Genomic DNA, 21,605 nt, shown 5'->3' with positions numbered 1-21,605 from the left:
TTGCATTAATCCTTCACCTCATTCAAACGTGCCCTTTCTCGGCCTTTACCATTTCACAAGATTTGACACTGGTGTGCTTTATCTATTTCTCGCAATCGAAATCAATTTTAGCTGTCTGGTCGTTTAATATGTCCCCAACTGTTCCACTCTAAAAAAATCGGTCCATTTGTTGACTGGTTATACAAGAGTGATGGTTCCCATTTCTCTGAATGCCCTTTTCAAGTTGGTTCATTTGACGTAGGTTTTAGTTACACAATGCTACAAGGCACATGTTATACTCTCAGCTTCCCCTCTATTGAGTTAAAATGCGATTTCATCAATTCCTTAATGGGCGAATCATGAGCCAGAGGAATAAAACCCTTTGTTCAGACTTGGTGACAACTTTGAGATAAACATCTACAGGATTCTGACGACTGCTTTAAGCAGGTTGGTGTTATCAGTGTTTGTGATCGGGGCAGGGTTAGATATCGATGACAGATTAGCCCAGGAGATTGGGAATTGGGGTCTAAGTTGCGCCGCGGGTTATTTCATGGGAGAATTTCGGGATTTCACCAACATTTTTGCGTTTTGATGAAGGGGATGAAAGGTTGACAACGGCTCTCGGTTATGGGGAGGGCATGCGCACTCCTTTTGCTATCTCCCGCTATCTTTCCATTTCTGTTAGTCCGTTTGTAGTATCATACCACCGCACAAAATTCGATTTCGCGTCTGACCACAGGAAGGTTCCGCATCAGCATACGAAAACAAGTTACGAATGATGTCAGCTTTACTCGAACTTCATTGTTGCATGCAGTTGCGATACCTCTCTTTGACTTGGTAACCTATCCCGTTGAAAAAAACCTAAACATATTGGTGTCATTGTGTTTCTCAATCTCGGAAAGATCTCGTGACATCACGACTTCGATTCCCATTGAAACTACTAACTTGCTTCTTTCCCAGACTGATCGCCGTACTTAGGAACGCGTTTTTATGCGCGGGGGCTTCACGGATGATGATAAATCAGGTTTTCATTTGACTTGGTTGTCATTCGGGTGCTTAGTTCTGTGACCAGAATGTCTTGTTTGTTTACTCTTGCTATAGATTTATTGGGGTTAGTGTCGCGAGAGCGTGGAGTCTTGAGCTTTTTTGTGTAATCTGTTGAAAGACACAGGTGTGACGAGACTGGCATGTGGTTCAAAGCTGCCCGGTGATAAACGGTTGATACATTTCTTTCGGCAACACATGGTTTCACATATTTTAACAATTAATACATTGGTGTAGATTTTTTGGATGCCTGAGCGCCAACCGTGGTTCTGGTGTCGTTTCTCGAGTGTGGCACAATAATTATCGGAACAGATCGAAAGAACTTCCTGAAGTAGCGTGTTCTGTTGCCAGCAACGATAGCGCCAGTACAATACAGGCCTTGCTTGGTTGTCTAAAATGTTCAATGCCCAGAAGATGTCATACTGTTGTGTGTTGTGTCAGCCGATCGGAATTCCTCTACACTGTCATCCGTGTTTACATTCTTTTCCCCCCGGCGATGAAATGTAAGATAGAAACATCATGGCAACTATCTTTGGTCTTGCCGATGTAGTAAACAACAGCAGTTTGTTGTTTTGAAAACGTAGCCAATAATCCTGCAAAGATATGACCGTCGGCTATTTTCTGACATTGCGCAAGATGATCAAGCTAAACTGCTGTTATAAAACGCACCGCCAGGTGGCCCTCATTCGAAAACTGCTGCTGACATCTGGCGGCGATGATTGTTTGTGCGTTGTCTTTTATTCGGTAAACACTCCACTTAAAGCATGCTTTTGAATAAAACCTTGTGCTAAAACAAGATGAAAGATTTGGTGAGGATCACTCTGCACTTCTTCAATTATCACCAGCGCCACACTGAGTGACGCCCAGAGAGGCACTCGGCTCATAGAAGATTCTCCATCAAGGCGTTAATTATTGGCAACAAAACACCAAAGATAGTGGGAGGTTGGTTTCACCCTTTTGCTCAAATCCTGCGTAGAAGTCGGTTGCTGATTCATGATCTTCTTGCCAACATGGAGAGAACTGATAGCCACATCTTTCCGCGGGGAATGGTGCTCCCGAGATGCAGGAGATGACAGACGGAAATGGGTAACTCTCCGACCGAGAGTTCGAAGTAATATCCAATATAAGAATATATCTGTGGTGGAGGGTCGATAATGACTGACTGGTGTGGTGTACCCCTTGATGATTGTGGACATAGTATTTGGCAACCCAGATTGGCTTCAGTTTAAAGAAAGCTGTGTTGTTGACTCCGTCTGTTGTCACTTGTGGAGTCCCGGTACATGTCCTGACCAAAGTCGTCAATCCCGCACTGTTGCCTGTCCCGCCACGGAAGGCGTCCTCCTCTCGCACTCGCCTGGTCCCTGACTATTGGCACCTTGGTTAGAATTGCGAGGCAAGGTTCGGGTCATTACAGCGCTGACAGTGACAATGACCACCACCCTGCAGCATGCAGGGTCAGGACGATGCGGATGTGTTCGTCATGTGGTAACCACGCCGTAAGTTGTCGACTCCATTTAAATTGACAGAAACAGAAGTCTGTCGGCGACCCGATCCTCGCCTTGACTTGAAATGGTGTAAATCGAGCATGGTCAACACCGTCACCAACAGTGGACAGGAACAGAGAGAATCTCTGCCCAGCCTTCGGGTAGATTAACGGAATGATTCCAGAGCTAACATGACTTTACTTAGACCACGGTATAGTCGGAGACGCATGGGGTGAGAACGTTTTGCAGGACGTTTCTGAGCAGCTGCTAGCAGGAGTATCATTAACACCCGAAGACAAACGATCTCCCGTTCGAGAAAACAAAAATATACACGGTGCTATTTACACCAATGAGGTTGTTACGCGGCGAAGAACATCTGGCTCAACAGATACATTTCGCTCGCAGCCAACTTCTCCGTACGTATGCTTTGCTAGGCCAGGTGATGTAAGGAATTATAGTGAGCGGGGGCTTCAGGCTTTTTAGGCTAATTCAGTGTTCTTTCTCTGTGAAAATAAAGGTCGGGCTTGCTGATTGTACTCTACCGGTCAGGAGATGGTGGTTTTGTGGTGTTGGGTGAAGCAGTTGCTTAAAAGTGTGTCATTCTTGTCCCTCTCCCACACACTCGCACAAGCACACACACGCACGCACATAACACACGCGGGGGCGGTCGACCACCTTGAAATGCGTGGAACCCAAATACAAGATGGTCGCTTCGCCGCCATATTGGATGAACGACTGTACTTTGGACCAGAAGCTAAAGCTGTGAATTCTTCTCAGCCAACACCAAAGCATTTTTTTTCTCTTGCTTACATGTATCCTTGTGATGTCAGAACGTATGAAATACGGCTCAGCTGTTGCATCTTCATCACTGGTCCATTTATCACTTGCCATTGCCAGCTCTATTAGCACATGCCACTGTCTACCACCAACAGCCGAAAAGGTAAACACGGGAGTGATGGATCCCCCTTGTCCAGCTGTTGGACTCGGGCATCCGGGTGGCATTGCTCTGTCATTGCAAACTACCCTACCCTCGGCGCGATTGCCGATGCTGTCACATTCACTTAATTTTCTGTGCACAACTTTCTTGGGCCTTCATGCCGTCATTGTCAATCCCACATGCCCAACGACAACCAAATTGGGAAGTGCGACCAGTGCTCCTATATAGGTGATGGAATCATTGCATGAATTGGTGAGCCCCTTTTTCTGAGACGGCCTCTGGTCTTTCGGAGAGAATGTCGCGGACATATCAAGGACTACCACGGCCGATGAGGAAATAGCCCACAAGTTTTATCAAACGAGATCTGCCGTGATCGTGTAACGACACCGGCATGTCCGGTATGCATTGGGCGTTGTGGTACACACCCAGAATTCAGCTGTTTTTGGTGTTGTTACCGCATAAATTAGATATTCAACTAAAAGGCCCGGCTGAAAGGATAGTCTACTTGATTTCATGCGAGTTTCTAAGAACAGCCGATATTGACAAACTACTGATGATGATGCTAACTTTTGAGTTAAATAACCGGCGATTTCTTTCTTCTGAACGTTCCTGGTGATGTATCATGGCATATGGCTCCTGCTAATTTTTTTCCGGAAGAAAGATGAATTTTTGTAGGCAACATGTGGGGCGAGTGTAGATGTGAACCTCTTAATTAAGGCATTCTCCAGCTTTGCTGATTTATAGCGGTGAGAAAGACTTTCAGCTGATGGGGAATGTACTTTTCACAGCTCTGCAAAGCAGCAAGTGACGGCTCGGTCAAGGCCGCATGCCCAGTGAGTGGATGTTGTATCAGCCAACATCAGAATTCGGATTGATCTGACCTCTAGATGGCAGTTCATATCGTGCGACCGGAAGTACGCTCCAAAGCTCGGGTTTGCTTACCTTTCTCCCGTTGTCCACCGATTGGTAAATGGATGCTTTCGGGCTCATCTTTAAACTTTGTCACTTGACTGGTCAGTTATCATCACGTGGCAACTTTACATGCACGTAGTCGCCAAAAGTCGGAAACTGCTTAGTTTTTTGGCCTTGGTAGAATATCATATATTTCGAGTGAAATGGCCTGAATCTGCGGTCAGTTTGCCTCTAAAGTATATCAATTTATTCAAGCTGACATTTATATCAGTTTGAAACGATACTGCTGCCAAGTCTAGAGGTGCATTCCGTCCATTAGCGTATTATTTTGCCCGTTCTTATCGGGCCCGTACTCAAGTGGCCGAGGCCTTGGTGATAGTGTTATGGGGTGGCAGGAATTATGATACCACCTAAGCCATCATTCTACACTCAGAGTGGCGCCCGACATGCTCGTCGGTGGAATCGGATCAATCAATCGTTGGCATGTAAGTGAAACACGAAATAAAAAGCATCCATCAGCAACTTTTAACCACTCTCAACTGGAGCGGCGCCACCGGTCCGACTTCCGGTGAACCTGATGACACGAAGCAGCTACATTTCGGCAGGCTTCCTGTTATATGAGACGGGCCTCCAGGTGTGCTTACGTCAACAGTCACGCCTCCTGTCAACCCTCGGCGCCCGCTTTCCTGTCACCAATCGACCAAGGGAACACCCAGTCATCGGATCACTTGTAATGGGTTTTCGTTGCCTTCGACACGTTTACTTGCCCTTTAGGGACGAGGTGTCTGAAAGAAAAAAGGTTTTGAACCCTTTTTCTTGACGCTAAATAGCATATCGTTCATGGTCGATTTGCTTCGGCACTTTGACAAACTTGACCCTCCTTCCAGCTGATCGGGTATACATAAATGGTGTTTGATTAGCGCCAAGGGCTCTCTGGCCTCTCGGGGGGAAAATAGGATTAGTATAAGGCCTAGTTTTAGGGTTAGCAGAATGACTGACCCCTGGCTTGGTAATGCTACTTGGGTTGTTTTGTCCGCCATGTCACAGGCTTGACATTTTGGACAAAAACTCCTTTTGAGAGATAGGGATGGCAGGACTATGATACACTCCGGACGCAATGGAATCTACCTCGTCCCTCCCCTGAAGTCCATTGGGGAAAAATGATAGGATGATGAAATCCAGCTGCCTCGGGAGTGGATTCTAAGGTTTTTGACAGTATGCAATGAATAGGCCGAACATTACAGTGCCTTCTGCTGACTTCACTGAATCAAGACTGCCACTGGTAATCTGTGCTTTCCTTGTGCACTGATTTTTGTCTCAATCAGAAATGACTAACTAGTGTCCTACACCCGAGTGTAAAGTATCTCTGCCTGATAGTAGCCAGAATGGGATATTGGCACCCATTCATGATTAGTTTGGTCTTGATGAGCCGCATAGCCTGTAGCGATGAGCTAGCCGGGACAAGCAGGCAAACCTTTGAGATGACAATCATCTTGGTAGGATGAGATGGCTTCAAAGATGCCGGCAAGATACGCGATCTCTGCCTACGCTTAATAAGAGAGATCTTCTGCTCTAAAGCTGTACTTCCACCTATTTGAAAACCGTGTCTATATTTTAGACCAGTGTCCCTGGAGAGCGCTTCCATCTGTTCAAAGTTGGTTATGGAAACGGCGATAGGTGCCGCTCATAATCTTCAAGAGAAAAGCAGTTGACGTAAATCACAAAAAAAGGTTCCCCAGATGAGTAGATGCAATCGTCAGTCTCGAGATCCAATGTTATGTCAACAAGGATCACATTCTCCATAGCAGACATAATATTCAAGCATATTCTCTCTGCCAGTATCGGCGTTCATGTTATGACGTAGACGTCACTGTACATTATACATGTACATTACATATACATTCAAAGTAAAGAGCCGCTTTTGGATCTTCGGAACTTTCTGTGCCTAGCTAAATTGTACTCGAGGTGATAAAGAGTCAAGTCCCAGCAGTTCTCGGATCCGTATAGATTTCAGTCAAACCGGGAGTTGTTCACGGATCCTCCCCATCCTGTTGGCGCGCACGTGAAGCCGTGTAAGTTGTGGTTCGTATCGTCTGCTCTGACAGAAAACATGGATCTGCTGATAACACGCGGCATCTCGATTGCCCAGAACATGAAATACCAGTTCCCGTGTATAATCCAGTTAGCCTGGCCGAGTAAAATAATATTTATTGGCCACTTCAGCGCTTCTTGACAGTTTTATGTAGGATGTGGTGATGGATATCGCTTTGAAATCATCCAGGACAAATAGTTTGTCAAAAAATCTGGTCCTTCGCCTTCTCTTCCCATTTTAATTTTGCGTTATCTTCTTCAGTTTAGCCCATAAAAGTTAACGCCAAGGTTCTTTGAACAGTCGGACCCATATACTTAGATGTTGATCAGTTTGCCCGGTACTCGGCTAGCTGTCGTCGCACAGACTAGATCAGTGATGAACCTAAGTGGTCATATCTAAATATTTGCTTTTCAACAAGCTATACAGACGCCGCATCTCTCACTAACACACCAACATTTGCATTCCTTTACTCTGTCAGATCGTCAGACGTCAAATATGAGGTGTAGGTCTTCAGCGCAACATCAGATCATAGAAAAGCAGTTACGCTGTGTGGATCATGAATAAGAAGATGCGAATGGCTGTTTGCATTTTGCGAAACGGTGAACTCGTCTTTTCAAAGAAAAGACTGGTTAGTCCTTTATGGTGCAAGATGCATTACTGATTTGCAGACCTAGATGGAAAATGTACACCTGTTATTCCTGACACAAAATGCTATAAAACGGGACTGCAGTCCCCACGACTGCTGATAAGACTATACATCGAAACATGCTTGTGTCACAATTTGGCAAACGTTCGCCTATCATGCCTATAGGGGTTGTTCCGTTCCACTCAATGTAGATATGCCAGCTGTCCCGATGTGAACATTATCTTAGTCATGCAGCATAATCGCTTCTGTGATTCAATGAACGGTTATAAAAGTGCATGATACATATCGCCGTATCTTATAATTGTCTCTAATTAATGTAAAATAAATGGGCTTTGTTTTTTCTCTGACTTTTTATGTTCAGCAGATGCATTCCCATCCTGAGTACTCGGTACTTACATGTACTGACCCTGGTATTCGAGGAGGATGCATTTACTTAATATTTTGAATAATGTTAGCATCACTGATTGACAGAGTTGTGAAGGAAAAGTGATTGAATTTGTGTTAGCAACAGGTTTTCCATTTGACAATGTAAAGTTTAGGACTCGCTGCTCTTCTTGTCTGTAAAGCAACTGAACAAGTTGCCACAGTGACGTACAGTCCCGGAACTTGCATTGAATTTTATCCAATTTCATCACCACATGCGCCGGTATGACTGGATTGTCATGTTCCCTCCACCCTAAACTCAATTCTAAACCCAATTTAAATAATCAGAGTATACGAGGAGTGTAATGAAGTGATCAACATACATTTACATGTAAATTTACCAGTAAACTCCGGATTAAAATGTAAATTTCTATATAATCATCTTCTTAGCATTTTATCAGGGCTTTGTTATGCAGAATTACTAGTAAGTTGTACTTGCGTGAAAAAAACCAAGTGTGGATGCCATGAATTATGCCAAAAAGCAATAAGCCTTCACCGTGCCAATCTGGCTACGCCCGGTAGCCTAATTTTACCATTGTGAACGAACGGGTACCCGCCAAATCTATGGACAAACTGCTGTCATACTTATGATTGTAAAAATGAGTCTGCGGTATACATGAAATTGGCATGGGGTTTACAGTATAGCTACTTAGCTGTTTCAGCATTTACCTCTATCCTGCAGAATCCAGGTAACTGTATCGGATCATTGGCTAGGTAAATCCGTACAGGAATCCCACAGTATCGTTTGAAGCCCCGGGGAAGCCCGCGTCTGGTTTCACAGGCGATGACCCTGCGGCATCATACACCTCATAAGAAAAGAATCACAGATGTTCCGGGAGTCAAGAATTCGCCTGTTTCAGCCGTGAATTCCTGGTGTTTGAACACAAGTTAGCTAAAATCCGCTGTTAGGTGTATAAAAAAAATGCAGAGACATATTCACCGCTTCACTGAGGCCTTCATGTAAAATGGGGTGAGAAGTAAAAGTTGGCAACTTTCGTCGTTTGGCAAGTTTTGAACGTACAATCCACAATGGTATAGGAAATGATGTTGAGAGAGCATTTGAATTGGAGTGGTGGGAACTTTTCCTTCTCAATCTAGATTGATACATTTAAATACGACCAAAGAAGTGAAACTGCAGAAGGGGCTCTGTAGTCGTCGGTGAAACATCACACTCAGAAATTGTCTGACAATATTTTGACACTACTTAGACTTTAACATTTATTGACACATACAACACAACACTTTAAAGAAATGCCACTTCTTCATTGCAACATTTGTTGCAGAACCACTGCATAAAATCGTTACACATAGACTTTGGTCGAGAGATTGACCAGAGTTTGACTGGCGATGTTTGTAGCGTTATGGTAATAAATTACACCACACTGATAAATGCAAACGTTTGAAATCTCAATGAAATGATTAAAAATGAGTCGTCTGTGTATAATGTTTTGACGGCGAAGCGCAGACGACAACAGGTGTAAGTCGCGAATTGTTCCGAGTCCGGGTCCGTGACAGTTCGCACAAGGATGTGACTTGGAAATGGCAAAGTATGAAATCACAAATTGGTCCATGCCCTTCTATTCAATTCTGGGCATAAATTTCACAATCGGGCGTCCTTTAGTTTCTTATTCCTTCAGATATTCCGAATTCGTCAAAGTTTAACCTATATGTTTGTCTGAAAACTTGGCTGTTAAACAGTTGTATTCACCTCATAATTTGTCCAGACATTTAGAATTTGTGAGTAGCTCTCGCAACATGCGCCAAGCTTGTTTTGCGGCCGAGTCCATGGCAGCGGTCGACTTTCCCTTGAATAAGTCCAGGCTTGGCAGAAAATAGTGGGGACATCGCCGGTTTTGTAAACACGATATCAACTGCAGGATAATCCCGTTGATACGGTCAGCGACACACATATCGTCCCATTCAATTTCGCGGGGATGTTTTTCACATTCGTAAAGAAGGAGAGTTTTCATGTGGTAGTTTGTGATTGGTTGACCGGGCAGGTCTAGATGCCTGTCTCGTATCGTTTTCAGGATACTGAGACATCTTTTCCTGCAACCTCCCTGTAGCAGACGATTTTCTGCGTCGTTGAAACTGATGACCCATGCGTCCCCTTCCGCTGCGGACTGTTTGTCCTTCATATAAATTGTCTCCTTCGATACCAAGTTGAAGCCCTCGGACTTGGTCTCCGCTGCGTGGTTGTGGTTTGGCCACTGGTATTGGGGTAACGGCCAGTGGGCTGCGCTTCGCGGCCAAATCCCTGCACACCGGAATGCTGGGGTGATCTGAACAACAAACCTCTCCCTTACTCGTAGCTTCACTTCAGTGGTGTCTGCCACCATTTTGACACAGTCTCTGAAGCTGCATTTGTCCACGGCTTGCGCGACTAGCGTCTGAAACCGCGACCGAATTTTTCGCGCTGACAAGTAGCCTGACGCCGTGATGAACTCTACCCAAAGAGACATGGAACGTTTTCTACCGTCGCTTAACTTTAACACAGCACAACCAGGAATAGCACCATCGTCCACAAAGTTAAAAACACCCATCTGATTGAGGTATAAGACCACCTCGAATTCGTTCGGGGAGATGACGTCCAAGCCGTCATAGTGTCCATTGCACTCGTTCAAGGAGCTGATAAACCGTGGTTCCTGCACCTCGACTTCCTTGAGCACCTCGTGCACAATCTTTGTCACCTCACGAATTGTTTTAGCCACGGAGTGCTTGCGACTTTGTACCCTATCTCCGTAGAATTTGTTGAGTTGGTACAAGAGTTTTGTATGCGTTGCGACGACAGGCCCGTCTGTTTTGCAGTGTAACGGACTATACGGTGGACTCATGCCGTTGACGGAGCCATTGCTTAGGCCGTTTTCATACATTGTCATTTTGGAAAGTTTGACAGATTACCTTTGGGAGAAAAGGAATCCAAGCCACGATATCCTAAACCAAGATAGGGTTACTGGTATTCCAAATTGTCCTTGCGTTAATCCATAGAAAACTTCTAATTCGTTAAAGACGCACCTGCACAGAAATTGACTTGAGTGCGCACAAGCAAGTCACAAGAAGTGTCCTTTTTGTTGGAGTATACAATCCACAGCAGCAATGTTTCTCGACTTGATGAGCGACTTCCGCTATCGCAGTTTACACCAGACAGACTTTCGAAATAGAAAACAGATCCTGAGAGGAGAAAGTGAGATTCTTGTTCTTCTATCGACTCGTTTGCTTGGTTTAATGAACTGTCAAAGGCTGGCAGCGACTCGTAACCTCTGACTGTCTCAATGAATATGATCCCGAAACATTTTGCCGTTCTTTTCCTGTCTAATTTGAACTGTTTCTGCATAGACTGGAGGTAATTACCAACGTCAGTCATTATTCATAATGGCGGCCATCTAACGCGAGAGGCGTAGCAGACGTGGCCAATCAGATCGCAGGAATTTCTAAACACGTTGTATGATTGGTGGGATTTTCAGCTTAAATTAGGCATTAATGAAGTTATTTGTTGTGACTCCGCCCCAGGCTATGGCGGACAGTGAAGAACGTAGCGTGAGGCTAATTGAGAGGGTTTGTAAGTTGTCGTGTTTTCAAATGGTACAATAACATGGAGGAAGACAAACCAAATACAAGCAGTGGGGGAGAGTCACATCGTTTCTCATTGATATCTCTTGAGAAAGTGGGTCAGGAGAGCAGTATGAATTGTACAGTGGTATGCAAAAAATTAAAAATACTATGCACTTTGCAGTGAATCCGCAGTCATATCCGTCATCTGGTTGTCGACTGACATGTAATGTGATAATAAAATACCTGTTTATCTTTACGAGAAGCCGTGAAAGAGCCTGAGCCATCAGCACCCTGCTGATAATCTCCGCATCTTTCCATTGAGGGCCACCAGTTAAAAATGTGGCAGAAAAATACGAATATAAATCTCTGGGACAATCTGCAGAAAGCAAATTCATATATCCCGTGTGCCAGGGTTTGTTTTCATCCTCTCGAGGAGCAATTTTCTTGAGAACCGCGAACAAAAACCCGAACAAACATAACCGCTAAACTTTCTCAAAGTTGAGGATATTGGGTACACATGTACACGTAGAAAATTGTCCTGGATGGAACCGAGAAAATGAAGCAAGAATTTCAATGAATGGATCTGTCAAAGAACCTGTTTGTCAGATTCAGATGTCATGGCCGTGTTCTTTAATTTGACAAGCGTAGTAATTCCCATCAGAATCCATTTAAAGTTCACTGTGTCGGCTAGCCCTCCCTGTGCGACAGGAGGTCTGGGGTTGAATGGACCAGCCCAGCGTATCCCCGGGTGTGGTTGATGGGCAAGACGGGAGACTTTCAACTCTGTGCCTTATCACGCCTTGATCAGTGCTTTCCGGAAGAATAGCCAAAAACGATCCGGCGGATGAAATCTCAAAGAAAACACCTCGAAAGTTTATAACAAGTTTCTCATTCAGTCCGCTGTGTTAGACAGATATCATGCTTCTCCATCTTTTACCTCCGGCGAGGTATGTCTTGCGATAATCGGCGAGACAGGGATTGTGCTTGCCGGTTCGGCCGACAAAACGAATCGACTAGGTTGTGATCGAGGAAGAGGGACATTCGCGGTGGTCCCATCGTAGACCTCGTATACCCCGTATACCCCGTGTACCCCGTGGCCTATAAAGAAGGCATATTCACCTCCGAAAGTCCACATACCATGCACCCCCGCCAATCAGAGACATTGATTGTATACATGTGTACTCCCGGACTATAGGTGAAGTTGGGGACCTCTCACGATGGGCTTGGTCTCCGAATCTTTGTCATCGTCAGCCCCGGAGAGCAACATACCAAGGGATAATCAGAGTGACATTGATTGTGTTTGCTGATTGAGGTGTGTGACATGAGACGTCATGTTAGCAACCCAGGTCAGCGGTGTTGCATCATTGCACAACTGACCCTGTCAAACAATTCGCTGTTGCTCAAAATGACTTCCACTTTCGGTGCAGCCGTTACATGCTCACTGCAACCACTGGCGTCAAATGGATACTAAGATACTGATACAGGTGTGTCCTTCGGTTCGACATTAACCAGGCGTGCTGGACTTTCGAAGTGGCGACTCGAGTGGCTTTTGAAGTGGGACTAAACCCACAATAGTCCCCAACAACAATGGGGAAAAGCTGCTTGAAGTGGCTCGTCAAGAGGTATTGATGACGGCCAATTGTTAGCCTGACTATGCGATGATTAGGGTAATTCAAGTGAGAACCGTTGAAAAGGCGAACCAGCCAGGAGCCCTTGGTTTATGGAGCGTGACCACATGTCAACGACCGATACGTTCACCTTTTTTCGGTGGTGGGATGCGCGTACACTTGTTTGATGACTTCCTGTGGTGTCTCCGATTGAAGCAATTGACCTAGTTTTAACGCCGTACACTTTCGGTGGTTTTCATACAGCGCTTTGTCAACATGGTCAATGAAACCCTTCTCGGCACAGGCTCTCATCAGTTGATGGTGTCATTTCTTTGCATTATTAACGTGAGTAATTTAGAGCAGCACGCACTGTTGCGACATTCTGGTATAAATACGATTCCATCTCACGCAAGGTGGCCACTCCGATTTGTAATTAGCCAATTAGGATTGCGACGTGTAGGAAGTGAAGGTGGCCGTGTTGTAGCACTCGATTGGTCGGAAATTTATTGCAGGGATGTCACGCGACCACGAAAGCAATCTGACGCAAGGCGACCAAAGCGCCTCTGGTGGCCAAATCATGAAGTGCACTGCAAGGACTAGTACATTATTGATTCAAGTGTATTTTTTATCTGATCTGTGTCTCTATCAGAGACTCCTGGGAGGGTTAAAAGAGCTACAGGCAAGGAAAGAACCCATGGCCGCAAGTATGTTCTGAACACAGCATTTTTGACGCCAGACACACCCTGTGGCGAACGGCCTACGGTGCGATCTCCACAACATCAACATGACGGGCCAACCACGACCTCATTTAGTCCAATTTATCACAAACTTCTGACAAACGAAAGTTTATTCTGCTAATTTCTCATGTTCTACTCCATTGGAGGCTAATTCCAGAGTATCGCAGCTAATTTCATGACCTGACGCCTCTAATCTGCATTGACGCCAAAAATGTGCGGGAATGCCACCCAACTGTGCCACCATCTCTTCAAACAGCAGTCCAAAAGGCCTATCGTTAATGCGCTTCTTGACCTTTGCTAATTAGTTATCAAAACGTTTCTCAGCGTTTATGGAAGTGAAGGAAAACAAATCATAATTGCACCATGCTAATTTTCGTGTTCATCCCCACTGGTGGCTAATTTCGATGTAGCAGTTTCTTTTGATTCTTCAGCAAAATAAGCCAAAGATATTTGGTTTTTTTACTCGTAAGACTGACAGTACAGGCTAGAGACTACGTTAATTAGTGTTTAACCTTTTAAATAAACAAGGCACAGCACGGTTTGTACACTTTGACGGATCTGCTTACAAAAGGCGCTGCCCCCATCAACAATCCTGACGCTGCACTGTCTGGCCCGAGTGAAGTCGCATAGCGTTCGACGCCAGTGAAATTAAAACGTACAGAATTTTTGGAGATTTTACAAATTGGAGCTTGCTATGACTCTTCTGTAACAAGATAAAGTGTCATAGAAAAAGTAAGTGGCTTGCGCCAACAGGACTTTTGACGTCACTTCCTGTATCGTTCCAAGATGGCCGTCGTTTCTGTGAAGAGGAAAATAAAACGCTCTTTTCCTCTGCAATTCCTCAATATCTTCGTTCAAATTCCCTACCCTCTACGAGGGTAATTTGGCAATTATTAACTAGAAAGATGGTTCGTTTAGCCACAATTTCAGGACAAAAGTGCTCAGTACTGGCAACAAGATCACTAAGAATTACCGTCAGCATCAATAAGCGTTTAGTATCGAGTGTGATGAGCTCGTTTTCCTCTTCGAAAGAAGAGTAATCGCTGCAGATGGGACTTGGTTGTAACCCACACGCGAGAGCTGTCGGATCAGTTTAAGGCGCCCTTATGTCATGATTTAGCAAAAAGATTGCTAATGGTATCTTGGATAGATGGGAGACCTCTTCGAAGTGGTGGTTACAATGCTAGAATCTGTTGGTTCACTTACCCGAAGACACCACGATGATTTGGAAACGAAAAAAACGGGCCCGTCTTTATGATATAAATCGATGATATTCTTTGGGAGCCTACAGTGAATCTGTATTGGGCGTGCCCCCTTCTCCGTCAAATGTCCCTCTACTCCAACATCTTGGTTTCACTGGCTTCGTTTGCCTAATAGATCTAATTATGTCCGTTTTGACAGCTTTCCCATTAGTTCCTAATAGAGTTACTCTAATGCTCGAGATGGAAGGCGTTAGAGCCTTTTATGTTCTTGATCTCATGACTTTCACGAGCAGTGTTCTGATGCTCTGTCGTATGCCATTCTGATATATAAGTATATTATGCCTTGCACACAGGCCTTCATCATCACCCGTTTGGAGTGGTCGACAAGTCCAGAGCGAAGGTGTTTGAGCACTTGCATTTATTCTTGTCACTGACTATAATCCAAATCGCTCGAACACTTAAAAGAGCTACATGTATGCGTTCATATGCATATACATGTATCTTGAGTTTTTCTGGTGAAATAGAGCATCGTATTGGATGAAGCCATCAATTTTGGTGACCTGTCATGTGATGCCGCTCTGCGCAGATGCCCGGATGTTGTTGATGGGGTTAGTTGACGAGGATGTCAGGGAGCTGATACAAATTACAAACCTATCACCTGCTCGAGGCTTCTGGGAGGAAGAGGAGGGGCTTTCTATCATTTTGATGACAAATTCTGAATTATTCTTCATCTTGTATCTATTTATGCTGTCGGTAAAAAAGTAAAATCCTGTGTTTTTTCAGCTGTAATTTTAATGATGTACCGTCATATTTTGCAAGTTATTGGAGAATGAGTCCTACCACCTGCAGGCTTGAAGATGCTAAATCTACCCAAAGATGATATATTTTATCACTTGTCTCCAATGAGTGCTTAATTCACCTGGGGTGATTCTAGGTGACAGTGGCATCAAGCCCACATGAAGGTGTGATAGCATTTCTTGCCTCAGTACCATTCCAATTCGCTCCACCCATGCATAAAGTAATAAGATTACAGAGTAATAACTGCATTAAAGGCCATCATCCTTCAGTGGTTCTCTCATTATGATTGTGACAAACCACTGATTCTCACCAGTCTGCCTTTGTTTTAGAGGCGAGGCCATCTGCTCGACTGTTCTTTCTCATTAGATAGTTCCACTTAGTCACTCTATCAAGGGCGTCCTCTCAAAACGACATGCTCTATGGCTTAGGTGTTTGCCTCAAGAATAATGTCCATTTGAAACCAAGTGCGATAGACATCTTTTGAAAAAAAGTACTTTCAAACTGACATGGATGGTGAGAAGCCATCTCTCAAGAACCACCACAGAAGCGCAGTTGCTATACTCGGTATTTCACTTGCGATATGAAATACGATTAGACTAATTCAGTTTTTGCACGGAGAATATTGAATTCGCTATTGTAAAGTGGTCAGACACAATAGGAAAGCCACAGGGAGTCATTTACCCAATGGAAAGAACAGTAGCAATTAAGGCTGCACAACTCACTGGGGACTACATTATCACCAGCATAAAGCCCAACTGCATTGGCAGGAATTAGAAGTTAATATCATTATGATAGCTTTGTGGTGCTACAATATCGGAGCGTATTGCCGTGACTGGGGTCGGTGTGGCTTCACAATAGAAGCCATGTTGAGCATTGTGTCATCGGAGGTGGCTGTGACACCTTTGATTAAGTTACCTGAAGATGAAGGCGAATTGGTTTATCATGGAAAGTGTACGGGTAGTCCTCACCAAACACCACCTCGTATCGAAAACTTGGGTGTGGCTCCGCAGCGATGTGAGCAGTTGTGTCAAGTGGTGGCGATTTTGTTACCAAGGTGAGGGACATTGGTATTGGTATTGGTATTTCGTCTCAACTGGCATTGACTGGGCGGTAGCTGCTATACCATGAATAGGACGATACAGAAGATGTGCTATGAGCCCAACCGAGCAACTTTGACGAGTTATGCAGTTCACTCATTTACCCCAGGGTAGAAGTCGAACACCTATAACAATAACTTCTCAAAGGCTCCAGTCCCCAGCCTCATGTAATATGAATGCTGTAATCGTTCCCGTATCATTCTATATTGCCACAATGACTCACTAGGACTTATTATGGGTCTTTTGGGACCCATGCGCTTCCACAAACATGGAGCAGTGACTAATCCAGCAACAATATGTCCATGAATTTCATGATCAACTCCCGGTATTATTTATGTTGGGTAAGCTTTCATCATGGATTAGATGAATTAACGCTCTATTGAAAAGTGAAATTAAAAAGCAATCGTTTTGGAGGAGTTGGCTGGGGGAACCAGATTACACTCCTCGGTGAAGCAGTGGGCATTCAAACGCAAGGCTTTCCTCACGTTTGAGTCTGTCATCTCTATAAGCGCGGTGAAGATCTATGCACAATAAGGTCTTTTTTCCCCCATCGTTATCATCGAAATGGGGGAAGAAGTCTCTGATGATATTTCTCTTGGCACTCCACAAATTACAGTCTACTTTAGCAATAGGTTGCACCTCATTGGTAACATTCCACCAACAAGGGAATTCGTCATCTTGAAACTTTGCAATTTCAATCAGCCATCGCATGTCTGCTTCAAATCACTCGGAGTTTATTTAACCTTCGAATCCTGAATTTACCAGGGGACTTGGAATGACTTCTGTGACTGTCTTGGGAGCCTGCTCTTATCAAATAAAGGGCTGATTACACTCTAATCTTAGAACAATTTGCCTTAATTAGGTAGCGAGTAATTTATGACAATAATTGATGGAGATACAGAAATGGATCAATAGTTTAGCTGATGGATGTTTTTCCTAACTGAGACGGACAGGCTGCTGGATGTCTTAATTACCACTTGGGAAGTTAATGAAACACTTGCACCTCGTGACTGAAATGTACAGAAATTATTGAAATATCAAGTTGCCTTGACTATTCACGTACGCTGTGCATCGTCACCTTACATTCACTCGTGGGGCTGTGGATAAAATGGGTTGTATCAAAGGCAAGCAGATGTCACCGTGCAATCAATTTCCATGAACTAGTGTTTTGCACTTGGCTGTCAGCTGAGGAACTGTAATTATTGCCAAGAACAACAAATTCATCCCCCACTGGCCGCCATTTCCGCTATGTTTCTGACGTCACATCCTGTCAGGCAGACGACATCCTGACATTTCCCAAAAGAAGCTGATCGATTCATGCAGACTTCGAGGGTACTAATATCTCGACTCTGAATACGGAACTAATTTGATATTTGCCAGATTCTTAAAAATATTTAATAATTTCTCAACATGTGCAGGTGTTTTGATAAGTCTAATCACACGCAATGCATTAGAATGCATGCAATTACAATTTCGCCAATCGTCTGCAACCTTAATTAGTAATTGGTCGATTGGAATGAAAGAAATACCATAAGAAACTGTTGTGGCATTCTCTTACAATTTCTTAACTAGTGTAAACAATGTTGGGGCTTGTCAAAATTAGTCGACACAGAATGTACAAAGCGGGACAAATAGCCTCGTCCATTTGCGTCCGACCATCGAGCACACCACTTCCTCTGTCCAACGACAAATTGATGAATTTCACGGAAAGCTCCACTCTCAATGGTGATTTGTCCTCGCTTCAACAGCCTGATCGCAATATGACACGCAGACGACACGCCTAATTGACTGAAATTGAAATGTCTCATTTGGGCATTGTGTAGCTAAATATCGGGCTTGTGTAACCGTCCCTGCACAATGCTACAGCTAATATCTGCTAATGGGTGGTGATTTGGCTGATCCTGCGACGAGAGATTCTAGCGTCATGCTAATATTAAGGTCTCTCTTTGCTAATAATTATTTTAAGGTATCTGCCTTAGTGCATGAGCAATGCTGTTGCAGTTAATAGTTGATTATTGCAACATTGCTTTCTGATGGCGGCTTCTCATGCAAATAATATTCCCTTTAACGAGCTCCAAGGGACGGCCTTATATCAATATAAGGTAGGGATTGGACTTGGTCGTGTAAGATGTACCTGAATTAGCCGGTCTGTGGTGCGTATCCCTCGTCATCCATGTCCAGGATAATCGAAAGACATTTATTTCTAGTTTTCTAGTTTGAACATGCATGAGTATATGTCGTGCTCTATCATCTGGAGGATGTCCCCAGAAGTGCTCTTATTAGTGGTAATCCTGCATCAAGACTTCATTAGGAAGACATTACCCAACATCATACACAAATCGATAAAAGCTTTATATTGCGTGCCTTATTCAAATTTGTCGTATTTTTTCCTGACAAAAGTGAATTTAAGATAAGCAGCTTTACTAAAGTCGCCATTATGGTAAAAACATTGCAGCATTATCTCCAAGCGTCCCTGGTACATCAATCATTTTATAGACATTACTGTAGCTATCTGGCTAAGTGGCTACATGTCCTATTAGTGATGTTGCTCTGTTAACATGATTTAGCATGCAAACACTAATAGATTTGGGACATTTTACTCTATAATGACTACAGTCTTCATGTAATAGTCCAATACACTCTCAGGGAGCTGCTGGCAAATCAGGAAGTGAAAATGAATGGATTATTTCTTATGTTATCATACCTCTTCTCCTCTGTGAAGAGGGAGAAAGGAATACCTTAGAGGTGTTATTCCCCAGGGAGTATTCTTCCTCCAAGGCAGGATGAGCGGTTTTGCCTGCCACTGGAGAAGCGCAGTTGAGTTTACTGGACACCGTTTTCGGCCATATGGACTCAAATCTCCAAAAGCTTTTTGTGTGTGATTATTTTTCCAGTGCAAGAAAGCTAAATCAGGTTTGCCCAACTTCCTGGCACCATGTTTATGGGTGGTAGCTAGCCCTGGGCTGGAGAGGCCGTCTGGGGCAGTGCAATCTTCTCACCTGCTCTTACTTCAAACACTCTTCTACTTGATTTGGCTAAATGGTGATGTAAACTGGCTTACCTCTAAAGTTAGCATCGTTCTACTGGTAAAAGCCTTATGATCATTTCTTAGCCTTTCATAACCTCAGATTATTAGATGATGCATGGTAATCTGTAACTGTAAGATATCAATATATTTACAATTTAGAATCCCGGGGCTACGATATGTTGACTTAGTTCTTCAATGCTGAGACTCGTATAGAAAATAGAATGCAGCTAGGTAATAATTACTCGTCTCAAAGACCTCCATCATCACGCTCTTGATCATTTCTGCCGCTCCAGAATATCAAAGTTGTTGTATTCGTCCCCAGTGACTGATGAGGAATTGCACCATCTTTGCATGACTTCCCCTGTCGCCCATTGAAAAACTATTGACTGGAAAATGACATTTCCCTGCATCTTGGTTAGCTATGTCACATCAAGCGTCGCATGAGGCAGATATTGTTGGTAGGAAGACTAGTTAGGAGTATGCCTGACGGTTTCATTGGTTTCATTGGCTGGAAACATTTGAGGTCAAGCCGGGGGGGGGGGGGCGTCGTCTGCTAAACAAACCGGTATCTAAGCATTGATCTTGCAAAAAGTGAAAGTAGCTTGATCAATGATGTATTAGTTGGCTCCCTGATCCTCTGCTGATGAAGCCCTGCTTACTCTTCCAATCGGATAACCCGGGCTAATCCAGGCTTGGTGGCGCATTCAACCTGAAAATGATATCTTCCTCATCATTCTTGAGTTAGCATCGCGCTGGGGTAATAATCACATAATCATTTTCCGGGCGGTTCTCCCGAGCAGGGATCAAGAAACCATTCGCAGCCGAGCGGTTAGCGAGGAGGCTAGCTGAGGCGCTCTCGGCAACTAACACACGTTTCATTGGTGTGACCCGCAGCCCTAAACCGACGCATCGAGAAAAGCAATGTGAATTTGAGGAACAAATGTAAGACATCTCTACTCTCGAGCAGGAATGGGGTTCAATCTGCTAATACCCTTCTATACTCCGATATCAGTAACTGAGCCAACAGAACTTCGAATAATTTATTCCCCGTGTATAACACAAAGGAAAAGCACTCATTTGTGCTTGTAAAAATTAATCAACTTCCTCTAATTAATTGATAATTATCGATTTTGATATTTGTATCAATATTAATCTATAGTTCACAATTTTATGAGTAATAAATTTTAGAACTTCTACCGGTCATTAGGCTTTACCTGGCTGCACTGACAGGCTTGTCAGGAGTCTAGTCAATATTCTTCATCTTTGTCACTTTTTCAATCGGCCAAAGCCAGTGAGCTCCAACCTCCCCGCTCCTTTCCATCCAGGTCATGAATCAGTCCATCCCCTGAGATCGGCCGTCAGGATACAACTCTCTCCTCCTGTATCCAACCTGACAAGTGGAACGATAGAAGCTCGCAAAAACCAAATTACCCTCCAGTCACGCTATTGTGCGGTCTGTGGGGAGCTATCCGCGGATGCATTTCGTAATCAGATTCATTATTCAACACTGAGAATACGAAGCTGTATAGCCTATACAAATGATCAGACATCAACAGAAAAACATGTATAAACTACTAAAACGTGTAGAATTCATTTATGCCCAGACAGTACCGGAGCTTTCTGCAGTGTCAAAGATGTGCTTTCCCGAGGGAATGAAGAAACGAAAGGAGCGGAAACGAGGAGGTTGTCATACCGGAAGTAGAGGCAGGCGGAACCAGGCAACAAGGTCGGAACAGCCAGCCTCTCTCATCCTATCACCTGATGATGTTTCGATGAAATTTTGTTTTCATAGTCGGTGAAATCTCTTGCTGGCATGCAATGTTCAACCCCGAGTTGTAAATTGCTGTTTACTGCAACCCGTTTGGGTTCGTGAGCGAAAATAGACTAGCCGCCATTGTAGCAAAGATATACTTCCATTTACTCGTCCATTATCTCATTTTGGCGAGCATATTGTCCATTGTTCCCGAGGCACTGTATCTTATCATTAAGGAGAAAATGGGTCTCCATCAGTTAATCTAATAAGTTCGCCAGGATTTCGATATGTCGGTCTCCAGGTCAATAAAAATT

At 44.0% G+C, this 21,605-nt stretch overlaps 2 protein-coding genes across 8 annotated transcripts in view; one reads left to right on the top strand and one right to left on the bottom strand.

The window, feature by feature from the left end:
- LOC135493265 (neurobeachin-like) overlaps positions 1-21,605 on the top strand; it is an 87,845-nt gene that overhangs the window by 52,152 nt on the left and 14,088 nt on the right. The gene's annotated exons all lie outside the window — the stretch shown is intronic.
- LOC135493354 (protein mab-21-like 2) lies at positions 8,722-10,834 on the bottom strand. The gene has a single exon (XM_064780656.1). It carries the CDS (start codon positions 10,394-10,396, stop codon positions 9,227-9,229), a length of 1,170 nt encoding a protein of 389 aa, XP_064636726.1. The 5' UTR covers positions 10,397-10,834; the 3' UTR covers positions 8,722-9,226.

This window comes from Lineus longissimus, chromosome 9 (assembly GCF_910592395.1).
Source record: "Lineus longissimus chromosome 9, tnLinLong1.2, whole genome shotgun sequence".
NCBI lineage: Eukaryota > Metazoa > Nemertea > Pilidiophora > Heteronemertea > Lineidae > Lineus > Lineus longissimus.
Note: the sequence above shows the minus strand (reverse complement) of the source record. Positions and strands in the feature narration are given on the sequence as shown.

Bases quoted from the DNA above. Each gene is read 5' to 3' on its own strand.
- LOC135493354 (XM_064780656.1), bottom strand. From the start codon at position 10,396: ATGACAATGTATGAAAACGGCCTAAGCAATGGCTCCGTCAACGGCATG.